General features: G+C 41.5%; 1 protein-coding gene across 1 annotated transcript in view; it reads right to left on the bottom strand.

The window, feature by feature from the left end:
• Positions 1-3478: 3478 nt before the first annotated feature.
• The window catches only part of LOC121001243 (leukocyte elastase inhibitor-like), a 74088-nt gene continuing 57140 nt past the window's right edge, over positions 3479-20426 (bottom strand). The window contains exons 4-7 of the mRNA XM_040432218.1: positions 17742-17859; positions 10512-10654; positions 4414-4581; positions 3479-3992 (exon numbers count right to left, since the gene is read on the bottom strand). Of these exons, the coding sequence (XP_040288152.1) occupies positions 3597-3992; positions 4414-4581; positions 10512-10654; positions 17742-17859 (825 nt within the window). The 3' untranslated portion in view covers positions 3479-3596. The remainder of the gene's footprint in view (positions 3993-4413; positions 4582-10511; positions 10655-17741; positions 17860-20426) is intronic.

Here is a 20426-nt window from a genome sequence, read left to right as displayed (position 1 = left end):
TTCTGGGACAGGGGTCATTTCGGGTTACCCAGAACCAATATAAGGTAGAGATTCGTAAGGACTTACTGACCTATCTGGGGATAAAAATAGGTTGCACACCGAAATCGGTATATACTGTACAATGAATTATCCTCCCCTTTTTTTTTAAATAGAGAGGGAACTGGGAAAATGGAAGGATTTTCCTTTGTCGTTGTGGGGGAGGGCACACCTGCTAAAGATGGTCAGCTTCCCAAAGCTGTTGTACCCGTTACAAACGATCCCACTATTACTGAAGCACAAAGACATTTCATGTGTGCAGAAGGCTTTTAATGCCTTCCTGTGGAAATCGAAAAGGCCTCGTATAGCCTATGCAAAATTAACGATGTTGAGATGAGAGGGGGGATTGCAAATGCCAAACATTCGTCATTACAACTTAGCAGCTCTATTCCGCCATGCTAGGGACTGGATATGGGGGACGGGACATCACTCCGCGATACAGATAGAGCGAGAACTGGCCCTGCCGTGGAGTTTGAGTGCCTTATTGCGCACAAAACTGTGGGAAATTCCCACATCCACCAAACATTCCATCCTCTTGAAAGATACCATCATGGCATGGAAGGCTGTTAGGAAGATTTATGGACTTCCTTTTTATATATCGCCCCAGATGCCATATGGACGCTACCCTCTTTCCCTCAGGGTAGAGAAAACAGATTGTTCCAGTGGTGGAGGAGTAAAGGTGTAACTAGACTGCGAGATATATTGGATGTCTCTAGTCAGGGTTTGCTATCATGGGAACAGGTGAAGGAGAGATATCGCTTTTCTGGGAACAGATGAAGGACAGATATCACTTTTCGGATGCGCATTATCTCCCCTTTCACCAAATTAAGAGCAACTGTACGGCGCAGGTAGGGACTCTGGGGGATGCTGAAAGACTCACATGGTTCGTGGCCATTTTGGGCACGGAGGGTACCTTTCTTTCTTTATCGGAGCTATACCGTAAGATCCAGAATACACAGACTATAGGCTTGGTGAAGGGAGCTTTCAGAATATGGGAAAGGGAACTAAATGATCAGAACCTAGCCAAAAAAATGAGAGAAGGTCTCGATTTAGTTAGACGAGCTATGTATAATGAACAATGGAGAGAGACACAGCTAAGGATAATGCATAGGGCTACTTACGCCTTTAATTTATCATACCGTGATGCCCCAGCTCATTAGCTGAGGCACTGCCCTAAATGTGACCTTTCTAAGGCGGGCCTCTTACATGCTTTGTGGGATTGCCCGAGAGTATAACCTCTGTGGCAACGGGCGGTGGAAACCGTTAAAGAGATATGGGACGAAACTGTGGCACTAACACCACAGCAGTGTATCTTCCATTTTATACCAAAGAACCAAGAGGAGGAATTGGGGACGGTGGTATCGACGGGGGGGATACACATCCTACTTATGTCAGTCAAGAAGTCACTCCTACGGCGCTGGTTGCAAACGGAGGCACCGACTTGGCATGTTGGGCCACTGACTACAGAATAATAAACTAGGTCAGTCTCATGCCAATAATATATTCTCATGATATTTTACCAATGTGTAGTCTGAGACACTTTAAAGGAACACCCAACTCAAAAATAAGAAACATTAAGGCTAGTTTCACATCTCCGGAGCAATTCCAGCAGAACGTCTTGGCAGAGAACAGCCTGCTGGAATTCTCCAGATCTGGCACTGCCGGATGCAACCGAAATGCCCGCCGGGTACATTAACTATAATGGGGTCCAGAGTAGATCTGGCCGCTATCCAGCAGAAATTATACAAATCAGCCAGACAAAAACGACTGCATGCTACAGTTTGTGTTCCTGACGATCCCTGGCATTCTCTGCCAGAAATGGCTACCAGATTACAATGCGGAGATGTGAAACTAGCTCCTAGTGTGTTTTCTGTATAAGGTTTTTGATGCAGTTTATGAAGTCAAAGCCAAGAGTGGATCCAAAAAGAGGAAATTACTTTATACTTGTCCTCTTTGATCAGTTCCTGGATTTGGTTTCAAAAGCTGTATAAAAACAGAATGTGGAAATCCGTTCTAAAATCACTGACAAATGAATTGTCTAACACTGATTATCTTGTTACAATGGCACTGTCATGGAGTAGAGGCCAAATTGTGCCAGTCGGATAACTGGGTCACAGCTGTGTAGGGGAAAATTGTTCATAGTGCCTACGCTCACCTCTGTCCTCTGCTGAAAGCATCAACAATAGGCACGTGAGCATCACAACTTAACTAAGGAGCAATGGATGAAGCATGGTCTGACCAGTCACTTTTTGTTTTAAATCATGTAGATAGCTAGGTGCATGTGCATTCCTTACTTGGAGAAGAAATGGCCAGAAGATACACTATGGGATGAAGGCAACCTGGCAGAGGCAGTGTGATGCTCTGAGCAGTGTTCTGCTGGGAAACCTTGGGTCCTGGGAATTGTTTTTTAATAAAAATGTTGCTCCATTTGTCTGCTGCAGCCTGCATGCATTCTACAGGGGCTGCTCTTAAGGGGTTAATTCTTAGCCCATTACGATCATGTCATGGGGGTTGGCGATGGGATGTTACTAAAGTTTCATGATGAGGGCTGTGTGGTGTCTCTGTTCTTGGCCAGTCAATCACACCCCTCATCCCATGAGCTATAATGTGGGTTCAGCTTTTGTGCTTGTATTATCACTATGCTGTTTTGTTATAGCACTGGACCTTAAAGGGAACCTGTCATCGGGATTTTGTGTATAGAGCTGAGGACATGGGTTGCTAGATGGCCGCTAGCACATCCGAAATACCCAGTTCCCATAGCTCTGTGTGCTTTTATTGTGTAAAAAAAACGATTTGATACATATGCAAATTAACCTGAGATGAGTCCTGTCCCTGACTCATCTCATGTACAGGACTCATCTCAGGTAATTTTGCATATGTATCAAATCGTTTTTTTTTTACACAATAAAAGCACACAGAGCTATGGGAACTGGGTATTGCGGATGTGCTAGTGGCCATCTAGCAACCCATGTCCTCAGCTCTATACACAAAATCCCAGGGACAGGTTCCTTTTAAGAAAAGACTTTCCAAAGTTAGTGTACAGGACGTCGCAATCAGTTTCAACTGTTGCACTTCTTGCCTATGGTAGCTTCAATAGCGCTTTGCCGAATTTGTATGTGATTTGCTACACCCCATAAATTTCTTATGTGAAAATTGCCTGTATTTCTCATGCAATTGCATGTTCTTGAGGGTCAATGGGAAAGATTCATGAAAACTGTCTAACATAAGAACACTCTACCAACTACCAATGGACTATCAACCATGGCACAGTCTTCATTTTATAATCTTTTTTATTGGACAGTTTTTATGAATCTTGTCCAATGTATTCTTATGGGTTACAACTATGGGAGCTGTCATGCTGCAAAATCTCTTCATGAAGCCCTAGTCTTGGTGAAAATGCTGACTGTCACCTCTAGTTCATTAAGTACACAGAGAAACAAGCCTTACTATAAGAAGAATAGTTCCTTTATTTTCCTTCTTCTTTGATATATGGCACAATCAAGCTTATAAAATGGAGTGCTCGTCATATTTAGGCAGCTGAGTTGTCAGTATTTGCTTTTTTATGGAGTGCTGTATTTGCCAAAGAAAAGAATGTTCTTAGTGTCGTTGTGCCGAATGAAGAAGAGAAACGGGTGATCTGCATTGAATTCCTCTTCAGGGGTACATTCATACGTTACAATGGCATACGTGGCAGCCGCAGCCTCTGTGCCTTCTTCATTTACCTCCACAAAAGACTTGTGAATGACTTCAGATAAGAATAGATTTGGAGATCCTGATATGCCGGATAGATCTGCACGAGCTGCATCAAAAATATCCACCATTCCCAGAGCAGATAATGTTGATTTCAGCTTGTAATTTTCTTCCAATTTGAATTTTGGCAGATGCACACGTACATCAATTGGATACATGTGTTGTGTCCATTCCTGAAGTTTTTCTAAGGTAATTTCCTTTTCAAGCTGCAACAAAATTTACATATAGTGTTTAAATCCTAATTTTATTAAGCTGAGCAATGTTCACACAGGCTCATTTCAATTCCCCCTAAAAATATTCCAATTATAAGTATGTATGTACATGGAGGAGATGGAATGAGATAGTTGTTGGCTTACCGAGCATTCGACCTACAGATATTAAAGGTGTATGAGCCCCTTACTGATAATGAGATGACTTCACTGAGTCTGCCCAGTCTACACAGCAAAGTATGCTGCAGAAAATAATTAATATCTGCCTATAATGTGTGGGCTCTGGTGGCTATTGGGAAGACTACAATATTCCAGGCATAGCCATATGAAAAAAGAAAAAAAAACATTTATATAACAAAAGCAGTCTAAATAATGGCAAAAAGCAATATTTTGTTACATTATCATGAAATTAACATACCTTTTGTAAACCAGTTGTTTTGTCTTCGATATTGTCTGGTAATAGGATAATCATGCTAAGTTCATTTCCCACATATGGGAGCTCGAGGATTCGACAACGAAGTTCCGGGATGTAGTTGAAAGGCAGCTTTTTCTTCTGATACATCATTTTAACAGGTTTTTGTTCATTCTGGACATAAGAAAAATGTATTTATGTTATATTATGTTCAATTTAATCTAACTCTCATCTTAATCTTAAAGGGAACCTGTCATCAACTTTATGCTGACCTCACTGAGGGCAGCATAAATTAGTGACAGAAATGCAGATCTCAGCGGTGTGTCAATCATGAGCTAAAAGTAAGTGGTTGCTGAGAACCAGCATCATAATCATTGCAGCACAGGCCTTGAAAAGAGTCAAATCTACTTGAGAAGAGTCATGGTTATTCATAATCTCCTGCGATCTCACCCATCTGCTGATGATCGGCAGTTCTCTCCTAGAGAGAAAGGGAGAAAACTAGGTAGAAGACTGTCAGTCATCAGCAGGTAGGCAGGGATAGCAGGAATTTATGAATAACCAGGACTCTTCTCAGGTGGCCGGGACTCTTTTCCAGGCCCAGTCTGCAATGATTGGGATGTTGGTTCTAGTTAACCACTTACTTTTAACTTATAAATGACAGACCGCTGAAATCAACTCACCTGTCACTACTTTATTCTGCCGTTAGTATGGGCAGCATAAAGTTGATGACAGGTTCCCTTTAGGGCTGTATTACACTGACTGATATTTGGGACAATAATAGGGTCTCAATACCGGAAAAAAACCAGAACAGAATGCTCCAAAATGCATTCTGTTCCGTTCTCATACCAGAGAGCATGCTGCGGTTTGCTTTCCGTCCTGGGATACGGAGCAAGACGCAATCTCTGACACAATCTGACAACAAAAAACGGATCCGTCCCCCATTGTCTTTCAATGGAATTCATGATCTGTCTTGGGAATGTTTTGCTGAACACTGCCGGATCCAGCAAAAATGCTAGTGTGAATGTAGCCTAATACTGCCATCAATTGCCCGATGAATGAGCAAACGTTCCTACTTTGGGCAATTCTGATTTTTAAGCATACTTAAAAATCATTGTTTGCCGGCGGCAGATCGTGCTGTGTAATAGTGATCTGCAGCCGCCAAACCACTAGACAATATGGAGACAAGCGATGGCATAGCAATCATTCCTCCCCATGCTGCGGAGGAGATCGCCGCATGTAATAGCAACGGTCTCCTCCGCTAGCTAGCAAGCGATTGCCGGGAGGGAACGCTTCCCTGCCTGTCTAATACAAGCTTTACTCTGAGATTGGAGTGCCAGCTGTGCAATATAGCTAGCATCCCCAAATAGTGGCACGGGCACAGCTTCTGAGCTGGAGCCATCACAGTGCCATAATAGTACATTGCTGAGGCCTAACTACCTGCTTCTAGTATTCCCTTTAAGTTGTATGCGCCCTGTTTAGACAGCAAAATCTGCCGCTGGCAAACGATGATTTAGGTGTCCGCACGAACAAGCATTTTGGCATTTCAGGTAAATGGCAGCACCTTTACACAAGCAGATTATTGCTAACCAGTGTTTGTACGAATGCTCGTTAGCGATAATCTGCCCAAGCATCGGGAAGTGTAAAGGGCCCTTTAATTGTACAGTAAAGGGCAACTCAGTCTATGTGCGGGACGGCTTCTCTGTTTGCTGTACTGGCACATGGCTTTTTATTTGCAGTATGGAGTTGGGCTCCAGTGCATCCACTGTCATGTAGTGTCCATCCATACAACCTCTTTCTCAATTTGGCCAGAACTTCCAGAACTGTAGGAAGAGGAAGAAATACATGCTTGTCACCCCCCCACCGCCACCAGATCAATATTGGAAGCACCCAGCATGTTAGAAAGCAAACTTGCTGTATTTCACCCTCTTCTGCTCTTTCTTTGCCTCCTTCCTGTGTGTTACTGCTTTATCCCCATCTTCCCATTACCTGGTGCTGTTTATTGTACCTGGAGCTGGAGCCCACTAGCTGTATCACTCCCTGTCTCCGTTACTATCATTACCTGCATTGGAATACATAGTTGTGTGTTGTCCCTTTAAATGGGTTGTACCATGTCAACAATGTATCTTCTGTCCACAGCATAACTGTCTAATCGGCAGTAGTCCAACTGATGGGACCCCCACCGACCACTAGAATTGGAGTCTGCGTTCCCCATTTGAATAAAATGTCAGACAAGCATGTGTGTTCGCCACTCCATTCAGCCCTGTGGAGCTTCCAGAGATAGCCAAGTGCTTGTATGCGTCTATCTCTGGCAGTCCCATAGAACAGAATGGAGTTTTGGACACACATGCGTGTCTGATGCTTCATTCAAACAAAGAACATGGGCCCCAGTGATCGGACCACCAGTGATCAGACATTTATCCCCTATCCTGTGCATAAGCTGTTGGTATGGAACAACCTTTTAACTGTTTCTGCCCCTCTCCCCTGTAGTCTGGTTGTTGGTCTGTGTCCCTCTCCCTCCTTGGAGTAAGTGAAGAATAAAGTGGTTTACTTTATATGGTAAGCAGAGTAACCGTTTTATCTTGTCTTATTTACTATGCTAGATTTGCCCTGTTAGGTTTCCATACCTTTGATGGAGCATTGCCCAGCTCCAAACCAACCCCACTCAGCAGCTGCCTAGGCTTACTAGTGACATAGTATTACAGCACAGTGGTTTAGGCTGCGTTCACACGGGCGAGATTTCCGCGCGGGTGCAATGCGGTAGGTGAACGCATTGCACCCGCACTGAATCTGGACCCATTCATTTCTATGGGGCTGTTCAGATGAGCGATGATTTTCACGCATCACTTATGCGTTGCGTGAAAATCGCAGCATGCTCTATATTCTGTGTTTTTCACGCAACGCAGGCCCCATAGAAGTGAATGGGGTTGCGTGAAAATCGCAAGCATCCGCAAGCAAGTGCGGATGCGGTGCGATTTTCACGCATGGTTGCTAGGTGACAGTCTATAAACTGTATTACTTTCCATTATAACATGGTTATAAGGGAAAATAATAGCATTCTGAATACAGAATGCATAGTACAATAGGGCTGGAGGGGTTTAAAAAAATAAACTCATTAACTCACCTTCTCCTCTTGATCTCGAAGTTCCCGGTCTCTTCTTTTCTTGAGTTGTGGGCTAAAGGACCTTTGAGTTGAGTTTACTGATGAGTTGTGGGCTAAAGGACCTTTGGTGACGTCAGATCACATGCTCCAATCACATGGTACATCACCACGGTGATGTACCATGTGATTGGAGCATGTGATCTGACGTCACCAAAGATCCTTTAGCCCACAACTCATCAGTAAACTCAACTCAAAGGTCCTTTAGCCCACAACTCAAGTAAAGAAGAGACCGGGAACTTCGAGATCAAGAGGAGAAGGTGAGTTAATGAGTTTATTTTTTTAAACCCCTCCAGCCCTATTGTACTATGCATTCTGTATTCAGAATGCTATTATTTTCCCTTATAACCATGTTATAAGGGAAAATAATACAATCTACACTACAACTAACCCAAACCTGAACTTCTGTAAAGAAGTTCGGGTCTGGGTACCAGTGTCGGTTTTTTATCACGCGCGTGCAAAAAACATTGCACCCGCGCGATAAAAACTGAACATCGGAACGCAATTGCAGTCAAAACTGACTGCAATTGCATTCTTACTCGCGCGGTTTTGCCGCAACACACCGGGACGCATCCGGACCTAATCCGGACACGCTCGTGTGAACCCAGCCTTAACGGGTTATGGTCCCTCTTCATGGACTGATTACTGGCAGAAAAGAACATTCCTTGCTGTCATTGGCCCATGTAAAAGGCCGGCAGACGTCTACCAGCAATAATGTAAATGAACAGCCATATGAACTATCCAATCATTCAGACAGCTGTTTTTTCAGCCAATTATCTGATCTACATGCTATATATTAGAAGAAAATTTAGACTGGCATACTAAATTGCCAGTCTAAATTTTCTTGTAATATTTGTCTGAGGGTGGCGCCTCTTTTAGACTGAGCATACGCCCATCTGCCTGAGGCTTCTGAGCTAAGTACAAATGTAGCTGGTTCCTTCACTGCCCTGATAATGTGGACTTGGATAAGTCCAAGAAGGCGGTGTATTAGTGATAGGGACCCGTCCGTGGAAGCCACCTTGACGCTTGGTGGATGGGCCCGACACAAGTTTGATCAAAATGTGCGCTAAGAGCTTCCATTGATCTCAATAGTAGGTATAGTACCACTTGATTTTAAAATGATCCCCATTTCTCAGTTTTACTGCTTATATGTGTGCGCATCCATTATTTTTTTATTAACTACATGCTATATAGTCAGTCGCAACTCATTACCTGCCCTTGTAAAAGGACCCTATAGATTATAAATTTGGCCTGAGTTAGCCTTTTACACATGTATTGTTTTAGGATAGAACCTCATCCAATGTACTTCCATTAGCAAATCCAAATTTATTGTATGAAATAAAATCCAAGTTCAGGCGTCATGGACAAACACCAATCTGATGTGTTTCAACGCTTTACCGAGTCTTAATCTATGATTAATGTATTTTCCAGGCATCTTCCAGAGTGTGGGGGAGCTGCATAGACTTTATCTGCTTATGTCTTTCAGATATCTTAAGGCCCTATTACACCTGCAGCGTTTGTATGAACGCTCATTAGCTATGATCTGGCAGTGTAATACTCCCGCCAATTACCCACTGAACGAGCAAACACTGGTTCATCGAATAAATGGAGTCTTACATAATGTTTAAAAATAATCATTTGCCGGCTGCAGATCGTGCCGTGTAATCAGCACTCCCCTGCTGGCAAACATTGATTCTGTATGGAGACAAGTGATGACATTAGTGATAACTTGTCCCCATACTGAGGAGGAGATCGCTGCATGTAATAGCAGCGGTCTCCTCTGCTACCGAGCAGGCGATTGCCGGGAAGGAATGCTTTCCTCCTGAGAATCGCCTGCAGAATCTCTAGGTGTAATAGGTCCCTAACAGACTCTACTTACATGCTACAGTCATTGTGATTTACAGACAAATTAGTATTCACATCAGATCAGTTTTCAGAAAGTTTTCAGATACAGTATCTGTACATGAAAAGATGCTCCACAGCCCTAAGGCCACTCTCACATGGTCAGTATTTGTAGGCCAAAACCAGGAGGAATCTTGTAGAGCGAAAGTATAATAGAAAGTTGTGTGTCTTTTCGGTGTTTTGACCCAGCCCTGGTTTAGGTCTACAAATAAGGGCACAAAATACTCACCAAACATTGACCATGTGAAAGTGGCCTAAGGGTGCCTTCACATGCTGCAGATTTTGTTGCAGAAATTTCTATTAAAATCACTTCCATTCATCTGATTTTCACAGGGCCATTATTGGGATAGCTTTGAACAAACCAGGACAAATGATCCAGATATTTACCTAATATACTAGTTGCATAAATTCTTTACTGCACAGTTCTGTTACTTCACCAGTAATACCCTCCTAGGTGGATGATCAAGACAGTTCTACTGATCAAACTTTTTTTTTTTTTAGTTCTACACATACAGAAAATGACTACATAGTTGTACTTGCAGGATTGTGCAGCATCTTGAGGATGTGTAAAAACTAAAATAAAAATATATACCCAAAGAAAAGATGTGCATTTTTTGGAACAAAATAGTTAAAGGGGTTGTCTCACTTTAGCAAATGGCATTTATCAGGTAAATAAAGTTAATACAAGCCACTTACTAATGTATTGTGATTATTCATATTGCTTCGTTTGCTGGCTGGATTCATGTTTCCATCACATTACTAGTTTCCATGGTTACGACCACCCTGCAGTCCATCAGCGGTGGTCATGCTTGCACACTATAGGAAAAAGCGCTGGCCTCTCTGGTGGAAACGAGCAGTGTATAATGCGATGGAAAAACGGATCCAGCCAGCAAACGAAGCAATATGGACAATGAAGTGACTGCTGAAGTGAGACAACCCTTTTAACTTATCAATAGAATAATTTTTTTTAACTTAATTTTGTTGTTGACATTTTAACAATTTATATGCAAAAAAAATAATTCATAGAATTCATTTAAAATGTTACCTTATTTAATCTAAATGGTACTTCCATGGTATGCTCAGGGTTAAATTTCTCAGCCCAGTCACCTTTAAAATATATGGCATTCACTACCACTAATTGGGTTGTTTCATCTACGGATCCCTGAGATAGTACTTCTGGAATTTTTCCTATAAAACACAGTAAATTGGGTAGTTAACAGAAAGCTATCCTATAATATCAAGACCTAGGCCTGTTTCACACGGTCAGTATTTGTAAGCCAAACAGGAGTGGAACCTACAGAGAAAAGGTATAATAGAAATATTTGTGCTTCTTCTGTGTGGTGGACCCACTCTTGGTTTGGCTTACAAATACTGATGCAAAATTACTGACCAAATACTGACCGTGTGAAAGAGGCCTCAAAAGGTGTTTTCTGGGTATATTAACTATCAATACTGACCGTGTGAAAGAGGCCTCAAAAGGTGTTTTCTGGGTATATTAACTATCAGCATGCCACCTGAAAGATTCATACTTACCTGCTCCCCACCGCTGCAGTCCTGCACTCTGGCTCTCGTTCCCCCATCTTCCAGTCCACAGCTTGTTTTCTTCAGACCAGGGTATGGTCATGGGCACATGTGTCACCGCAGGCAGTAGTGACCTATGTTGAGTTGATGCAGGCTAGGGACCTTCCCTTGATAGTTAATATTCCCAGAAAAGGGTTTGTCTACTCTTATAAATAAAGCACATTTCTAGCAAAATGAAAAATTATTATTTAAATAATTATTTCTTATTTCAGTTTATCTTATTCAAATTTGTGTTTCAATTTATCAGCATTTTTAAGATCTTAGCTTGCTACTCTTACTAAATGTGTTATTAATTTATTATATGAGAGGGTTTTATGATCAATATCCACAATATCAAACCATCCTGCTAAAAATATGTTCCCAAATTGACTGCACCATCGAGAATGTAGAACCATTGTTTTTTATAATGCTATTGCATGTTTCTTTGCTATGATTTGTGTCATATTTGATACTGTGGATGCTCATGTATAGACTTAGGGGCACATTTATTAATTTATATTAGACGCTGGTTTTGATAAAAGCCCTAAACTGGCAGTGGATCAGCCCAAGTTTTGAAGAGGCGCAGGCATCTCCATAACTTCAGCGCATCCAGCACCAGTTCTAAATGTAAGACCGCTTCTGAGCGGTCTTACATTTAGACCTTTTTCTACGCCTAAAACAGGCATAGAAAATGGTGAATGAGACAGGCCTACCTGTCCTTCCCCGCCCACACCATGCCCACAATTTTAGGCCTGGCATCAGCGGGACGAAGTCGCAGATAGCAGTGCAACTAACCTAATTTAGGCGTGTTTCAGCATAGTAAATTTGTACTGGAACTGTTGAGTACCAAACCTCTCATTTAAAAGGAACTTGTCACCATGAAAATGTGAATTAATCTGTGGGCAGAATGATAAAGAGCAGGAGGAGCTGAGCAGATTGATATATAGTTTTATGGGGAAATATTCTGTAAAACTTTTATTTCAATCATTTAAACTCCTGCTCATTCTGGGCTTTGAAGTCCAGGAGGCGGTCCTACAGTATCAGTGACTGACAGCTATCTCTGCATACACAGTCAGAGGGAGGGCTGTCAGTCACAGATAGGACCGCCTCCTTGATGTCAAAGCCCAGAATGTGCAGAGATATAAATAAATAAAATACAAGTGTTACAAGTCTTTTTTTTAAATAAAACTACAGTATATATCCATCTGCTCAGCTCCTCCTGCTACATTCAACATGACAGGTTCCCTTTAGCCCCCCCACAGTCATTAAAATTGGATAAACCCTCCCGAAAATGTCCCTTGTCTAAATGCAAATCTAGTTGGCACACAACTCTGGTAACTAAAGTTAACCTGCAAGTGACATAACTAACATCCCCATGACATCCCTTAAAAGGAATCTGTCACCAGTTTTATGGTGTCCTAAGGGCAACATAAACAAGTGACAGATGCCCTTAGGAAAATGCTGGATCACTTTCTTTTTTTGACTATTGTAAAAAAACAGCTCCAGTGCATAATGATGAGTCCCAAATATTCATGAGCTCACGGTTCTCCCCGCCCACCTGCTGCTGATTTATTTGGAAATAAACTATCAATCAGAGGCAGGTGGGCGGGGACAGCTGTGAGCTCATGAATATGGGGACTCATTGGCATGCGCTGGAGCTGTTAGCAGCTGTGAGGGCAGCAGAAAACTGGTGACAGTTTCGCTTTAAAGGGGTTGTCTCACTTCCTATGGTGTGCAAGCACAGGCTACCCCTGCTGGATTACAGGGTGGCAGTAACCCCTGGAAAAGAACAGCGCAAAATGCAATGGAAAATGGATCAAGCCAGAAAAGGAAGCAATATGGACAATCACAATATATTAGTAAGTGCCTTGTATTAACTTTCTCTACATGATAAATGCCATTTGCTGAAGTGAGACAACCCCTTTAAGGACCAGTAACATTTCCCCCCTTTGTGTTCCAGCGGTCATAACTTTATTTTTTCTTCAATTTAGCTATATGAGACCTTGAATTGTGAGGGACTAATTGTAGTTTTCTAACCATTTTGGGGTACATACAGTGTATTAATTAACTTTTATTATTTTATTTTTATCGGGAAGATAAAACAAACAGCAATGTTAACAATTGTGGGATTTATTTTTACAGTGTTTTCTGTGTGGCATAAATAAGGCTACTTTCACACTAGCGGCAGCCTTCTCCGGCAGGCTGTTCTGGCAGGTGAACTGCCTGCCGGATCCGTGCTGCTGCTAGTGCACAAGTGCCGCAGGAGGTCCGCTCTGGCCCCATTGTCTATAATAGGGGCGGGCCGGAGATCCGGCGGCAGCACGGCAAACATGCCGAGAGACGGCCAGAATAAAACTACGACATGTATCTCTAAGCTTTGAAACAAGACCAGAATCACCTGCTTTCACTGTCAGCTACTGTCATTCCTGACCTGATTTTTAAAAGCTATATCTCCCAATGTAGAGGAGATAATGCTGATTTTGTTTTAAAGTTGAGATCAACAGCTATCAAAGAAGACCAGGCCTATATGTCTATGTTCTAAAAAGCCTGAAATATGAAGGCTTAACCCTTTAATGACAGGACATTTTCCATTTCTCATTGTCTTTTTTTCTACCAGCCTTCCCAAAGCCATAACTTTTTTATTTTTCCATACACATAGCTGGGACGTTTTTTGCGGGATAAGGCCTCCTGCACACGACAGTATTTTTTCACGGTCCGCAAAATGGGGTTCCGTTGGTCCGTGATCCGTGACCGTTTTTTCGTCCGTGGGTCTTCCTTGATTTTTGGAGGATCCACGGACATGAAAAATGAAAAAAAAATCTAAGTCAAGTTTGCCATTGAAATGATAGGAAAAAACGGACACGGATCACGGACACGGATCACGGACGCGGATGACAATCTTGTGTGCATCCGTGATTTTTCACGGACCCATTGACTTGAATGGGTCCGTGAACCGTTGGCCGTGAAAAAAATAGGACAGGTCATATTTTTTTCACGGCCAGGAAACACGGATCACGGATGCGGCTGCAAAACGGTGCATTTTCCGATTTTTCCACGGACCCATTGAAAGTCAATGGGTCCGCAAAAAAAATGGAAAGCGGCACAACGACCACGGGTGCACACAACGGTCGTGTGCAGGAGGCCTAAGTTGTACTTTCTATTGGCACTATTTACCATTGCACACAATGGAGTGGGAATCAATAAAAAAATCCGTATGGGGTGGAATTATAAAAATAACAATTCTGCCACAACTTTTTAAGTTTTGTTTTTACAGTGTATTTTTATGCAGTAAAACTGACCTATTACTTTCATTCTCTGGGTCAGTACGAATACAACAATACCACATATTTATAGTTATAGTTTTAATGCTGAAAAAAAAAAAAAAATTCTTGCATCACCATATTCTTATCCCCATAAGGCTAATTTCAGGCAGCTGGATCTCTGTGCCACAGATTTGAAAGTAGCCTAACTATTTTATTTTTATGTGTACGGTGCTGTGCTGAGCTCATTTTTTGCAGGATAATCTGTACTTTTCATTGATACCATTTCGGGGTGTGTATGACTTTTTAATCTCTTTTTATTCAATTTTTTGTGGGAGCGGAAGTGGTCAAAAGCCAGCGAATCGGCCATTTTGACATTTTTTTATTTTCTGCTGTTAGCCAGCTATGGGATAAGGATATATTTTTATATTTTATAGTATGGGTGTTTTCGCATGTGGCGATATCCATGATGTTTATTTTTTGGATGGTTTATGTATTTTTATTAAAATTTTTGAGAAAAGGGGGGATGATTTTAATTTTTATATTTTGTTATACTTTTAAAAACTTTTTTTTTCTTTACACTTTTTTTTTTTATAGTTCCCCTAGAGAACTATTACAAGCAATTATTAGATTGCTTCTCTCATAGACTCCAATTCATTAGCACTATGTACACTGTGTCTGGTGGCTGCAGTACTGATCCCATTCATTTAGGATAGGTCCTCAATATAAAATCCCGGAAACTCTTTTTACAGATATTGTTCATCCTGCCTTGTGACAATTGCCCTAGCTTTACTGATATGGGGAATGTTTTACTGCAACACACTAAACATGACAATATTAACCCCTTCAGGACACAGCCTTATTTTACCTTAAGGACCAAGCCATTTTTTGCAAATCTGACCAGTGTCACTTTAAGTGGTGATAACTTTAAAACGCTTTGACTTATCCAGGCCATTCTAAGATAGTTTTTTCGTCACATATTGTACTTCATGACACTGGTAAAATGGAGTAAAAAAAATGAATTTTTATTTATAAAAAAATACAAAATTTGCGCAAATTTTTCAGAAATTTGCAAATTTCCAAGTTTCAATTTCTCTACTTCTATAATACATAGTAATACCTACAAAAATAGTTATTACTTTACATTCCCCATATGTCTACTTCATGTTAGGATCATTTTGGGAATGACATTTTATTTTTGGGGGACGTTACAAGGCTTAGAAGTTTAGAAGCAAATCTTGAAATTTCTCAGAAATTTTCAAAAAACAACTTTTTAAGGACCAGTTCAGGTCTGAAGTCACTTTGTGAGGCTTACATAATAGAAACCACCCAAAAATGACCCGATCTAAGAAACTACACCCCTCAAGGTATTCAAAACTGATTTTACAAACGTCGTTAACCCTTTAGGTGTTCCACAAGAATTAATGGAAAATAGAGATCCAATTTCAAAATTTCACTTTTTTGGCAGATTTTCCATTTTAATAATTTTTTTCCAGTTACAAAGCAAGGGTTAACAGCCAAACAAAACTCAATATTTATGGCTCTGATTCTTTAGTTTACAGAAACACCCCATAGGTGGTCGTAAACTGCTGTACGGGCACACGGCAGGGCGCAGAAGGAAAGGAATGCCATACGGTTTTTGGAAGGCAGATTTTGCTGGACTGGTTTTTTGACACCATGTCCCATTTGAAGCCCCTCTGATGCACCCCTAGAGTAGAAACTCCAAAAAAGTGACCCCATTTTAGAAACTACCGGATAGGGTGGAAGATTTGTTGGTACTAGTTTAGGGTACATATGATTTTTGGTTGCTCTATATTACACTTTTTGTGGATGCAAGGTAACAAGAAATAGCTGTTTTGGCACCGTTTTCTTTTTTTGTTATTTGCAACATTCATCTGACAGGTTAGATCATGTGGTATTTTTATAGAGCAGGTTGTCACGGATGCGTCGATACCTAATATGTATACTTATTTTTTATTTATGTAAGTTTTACACAATAATATCATTTTTGAAACAAAAAAAAAAATCATGTTTTAGTGTCTCCATATTCTGAGAGCCATAGTTTTTTCAGTTTTTGGGAGATTATCGTAAGTAGGGTCTCATTTTTTGCGGGATGAGCTGACGGTTTGATTGGCACTATTTTGGGATACATATGACTTGTTGATCGCTTGCTAGTACACTTTTTGTGATGTAAGGTGACAAAAAATTTAGCACAGTTTTTATTTTTTACGGTGTTCACCTGAGGGGTTATGTCATGTAATATTTTTATAGAGCCAGTCGATACGGATGCGGCAATACCTAATATGTATACTTCCCCCCCCCCCCTATTTTTTACCTTTTTTTTTTAACTTTATTTGGGGAAAATTACGTTTTTGTTTATTTTTACTTGAAACTTTTAATTTTTGGAGGGGAAAACTTTATTTTTTATTTTATTTTTTTCCCACTTTGGGACTTCAACTTTTGAGTGTCTAATCCTTTACAATGCATTCCAATACTTCTGTATTGGAATGCATTGGCTGTATGAGTAATACAGTGAGTATTACTCATACAGCTTCCGGCCTGTGAGATCCAGGGGGCTGGATCTCACAGGCTCGTCACCGGAAGGCAGCGCAGATGCCTCAGGAAGGCATTGCGCTGCCTTTCCTGCCATCAGGTCCCCCCTACAGCCGCATGGGGACCCGATGGCACCACCGCCCGCCGCAATAGGTTAAACCGATGGTCTGAATTGACCTGCAGTTTGCGGCGATCGCAGACACAGGGGGTCACGGGACCCCCCCTCGCATTTAGCCAAGGTGCCTGCTCAATAATTTCAGCAGGGACCTTGTTCCGATCACCGCCCGCCGCGCGGCGGTATTCGGAAATACACAGGACGTACCCGTACGCCCTGTTTCCTTAAGTACCAGGACATCAGGGCGTACCGGTACGCCCTGTGTCCTGAAGAGGTTAAGTAACTATGCCATGCCCTACTAAAATATCCACTCCTCCCACACTGCTTTGCCACTGCCTGGCCCTGTCAATCAAAGCAGCCAGGGAGGGGCTGGCCACAGATAGGAGTGCAGTGAGAGCAATGGTGACATCCTCATTGCACCAAACGCCTAATTTGCATATTAGGAAAAAGTATTATAACTTGAGAACGGAGCCTCAGATCAACAAAAGAAAATTAGCTTTTTAATCAGGTGAACGACAACTATATGTCTATGCAAACAGTTTGCTAGGGAGGTCACTGGTAACAGGTCCCATTTCAATATGACAGGTTTGTTTTAACAATGTTCAAGCACAGTGTTGCATTCATGCCATGTTTTGAGGGTAATGAGGACCCTGCCCAGTACTAGAAAGGCATGCTGGGTAAAGTGGTCAATAGGTATTTCATTTTCAAGGTTTGATGTACAAATGCTTCCCAACCTGAAAATATTAACCTGACATTAGATACGAAATAAAATATGTAACATACTGACCTTTTGTCTGTTCTGAAACCCATTTATTGATTTCATCTATAGCAGCTTCATAGGCAGATATAAAGTCAACTGTGCCCAATTTAGCTTGGTATAAACTCTGGATAGATGATAAGAATTCCTGCCAAAAACATAACATTTAACATTATTTTTGCCACTATTTCTGGGTCATTATCCTTATGGCACTATTTCTGTGAGCGCTGTGTAATGCTATTCCTATGAACAATGGCGTAACTAGAACTGACTGAGCCCCACAGCAAATTTTTGAACGCACAACCCCACTCCTGTGGCTAGTCAAGATCGCTCTCTCAGATGAGGCCCGGCAGCCGCTCTGTCCTTTTCCTACCGTGTCACTGTATTTAATGTCATGGAAAAATACTGTTGAGGGGGCCCTAACAATAAAATCTTTTAGTCCTACTCCTGTAGGGGCCCCTTGTGAGTTTTGGGCCCCAAAGCAGCTGCTTCCCCTATAGCTACCACTTGCCTATGAATGCTGTGGCAGCACTATATACAGTCAGGTCCATAAATATTGGGACATCGACCGAATTCTAACATTTTTGGCTCTATACACCACCACAATGGATTTGAAATGAAACGAACAAGATGTGCTTTAACTGCAGAATGTCAGCTTTAATTTGAAGGTATCTACTTCCAAATCAGGTGAACGGTGTAGCAATTACAACAGTTTGCATATGTGCCTCCCACTTGTTAAGGGACCAAAAGTAATGGGACAATTGGCTTCTCGGCTGTTCCATGGCCAGGTGTGTGTTATTCCCTCATTATCCCAATTACAATAAGCAGATAAAAGGTCCAGAGTTCATTTCAAGTGTGCTATTTGCATTTGGAATCTGTTGCTGTCAACTCTCAATATGAGATCCAAAGAGCTGTCACTATCACTGAAGCAAGCCATCATTAGGCTGAAAAAACACCACAAACCCATCAGAGAGATAGCAAAAACATTAGGCGTGGCCAAAACAACTGTTTGGAACATTCTTAAAAAGAAGGAACGCACCAGTGAGCTCAGCAACACCAAAAGACCGAGAAGACCATGGAAAACAACTGTGGTGGATGACCGAATAATTATTTCCCTGGTGAAGAAAACACCCTTCACAACAGTTGGCCAGAACAAGAACACTCTCCAGGAGGTAGGTGTATGTGTGTCAAAGTCAACAATCAAGAGAAGACTTCACCATAGTGAATACAGAGGGTTCACCACAAGATATAAACCATTGGTGAGCCTCATAAACAGGAAGGCCAGATTAGAGTTTGCCAAACGACATCTAAAAAAGCCTTCACAGTTCTGGAACAACATCCTATGGACAGATGAGACCAAGATCAACTTGTACCAGAGTGATGGGAAGATAAGAGTATGGAGAAGGAAAGGAACTGCTCATAATCCTAAGCATACCACCTCATCAGTGAAGCATGCTGGTGGTAGTGTCATGGCGTTGGCATGTATGGCTGCCAATGGAACTGGTTCTCTTGTATTTATTGATAATGTGACTGCTGACAAAAGCAGCAGGATGAATTCTGAAGTGTTTCGGGCAATATTATCTGCTCATATTCAGCCAAATGCTTCAGAACTCATTGGACGGCGCTTCACAGTGCAGATGGACAATGGCCCAAAGCATACTGCAAAAGCAACCAAAGAGTTTTTTAAGGGAAAGAAGTGGAATGTTATGCAATGGCCAAGTCAATCACCTGACCTGAATCCGAGTGAGCATGCATTTCACTTGCTGAAGACAAAACTAAAGGGAAAATGCCCCAAGAACAAGCAGGAACTGAAGACAGTTGCAGTAGAGGCCTGGCAGAGCACCACCAGGGATGAAACCCAGCGTCTGGTGATGTCTATGCGTTCCAGACTTCAGGCTGTAATTGACTGCAAAGGATTTGCAACCAAGTATTAAAAAGTGAAAGTTTGATTTACAATTATTATTCTGTCCCATTACTTTTGGTTCTTTAACAAGTAGGAGGCACGTATGCAAACTGTTGTAATTCCTACACCGTTCACCTGGTTTGGATGTAAATACCCTCAAATTAAAGCTGACAGTCTGCAGCTAAAGCACATCTTGTTTGTTTCATTTCAAATCCATTGTGGTGGTGTATAGAGCCAAAAATGTTAGAATTGTGTCGATGTCCCAATATTTATGGACCTGACTAAGTATGAGAATATAGTTTGGAGATGTGGCTTTTAGTTTCAGGGGCTTTGTTAGAGCTGGGTTTTTAAATATATAATATTACTGTACAAATATACTGTATATTTGTGGTTCCCATTAATATGTAGAATATTATTTTACAGGAAGTCTGTCACGTCATTTTCACTTATTAAAGGGAACCTTTCATGTAGAACATGGTATTTGAGCTGCAGCCACCATTTTATAGAGCGGGAGGAGCTGAGCAGATTGGTATATAGTTTTATGGGAAAAGATTCAGTATAACTATAAGGAATTAAAATTCCTGCTCATTCTGGGCTTTGAAGTCAAGGAGGCGGTCCTGATTCTAACTATGACTACTGCCTGATTTAATATACTCCAATGTTAGATCAATGTAATGGCAATGCATGAACATCATTTATAATACATAAATAAATGTATACAGTATACCAATACCAATACCAATCAGGGACGGACAGCCTTTCCTCTGACTGTACATACATAGACAGCTGTCAATCACAGATAGGACCGCCTC

This window comes from Bufo bufo, chromosome 5 (assembly GCF_905171765.1).
Source record: "Bufo bufo chromosome 5, aBufBuf1.1, whole genome shotgun sequence".
Taxonomy (NCBI): Eukaryota; Metazoa; Chordata; class Amphibia; order Anura; family Bufonidae; genus Bufo; species Bufo bufo.
This window is presented reverse-complemented; position numbering and strand designations above follow the sequence as displayed.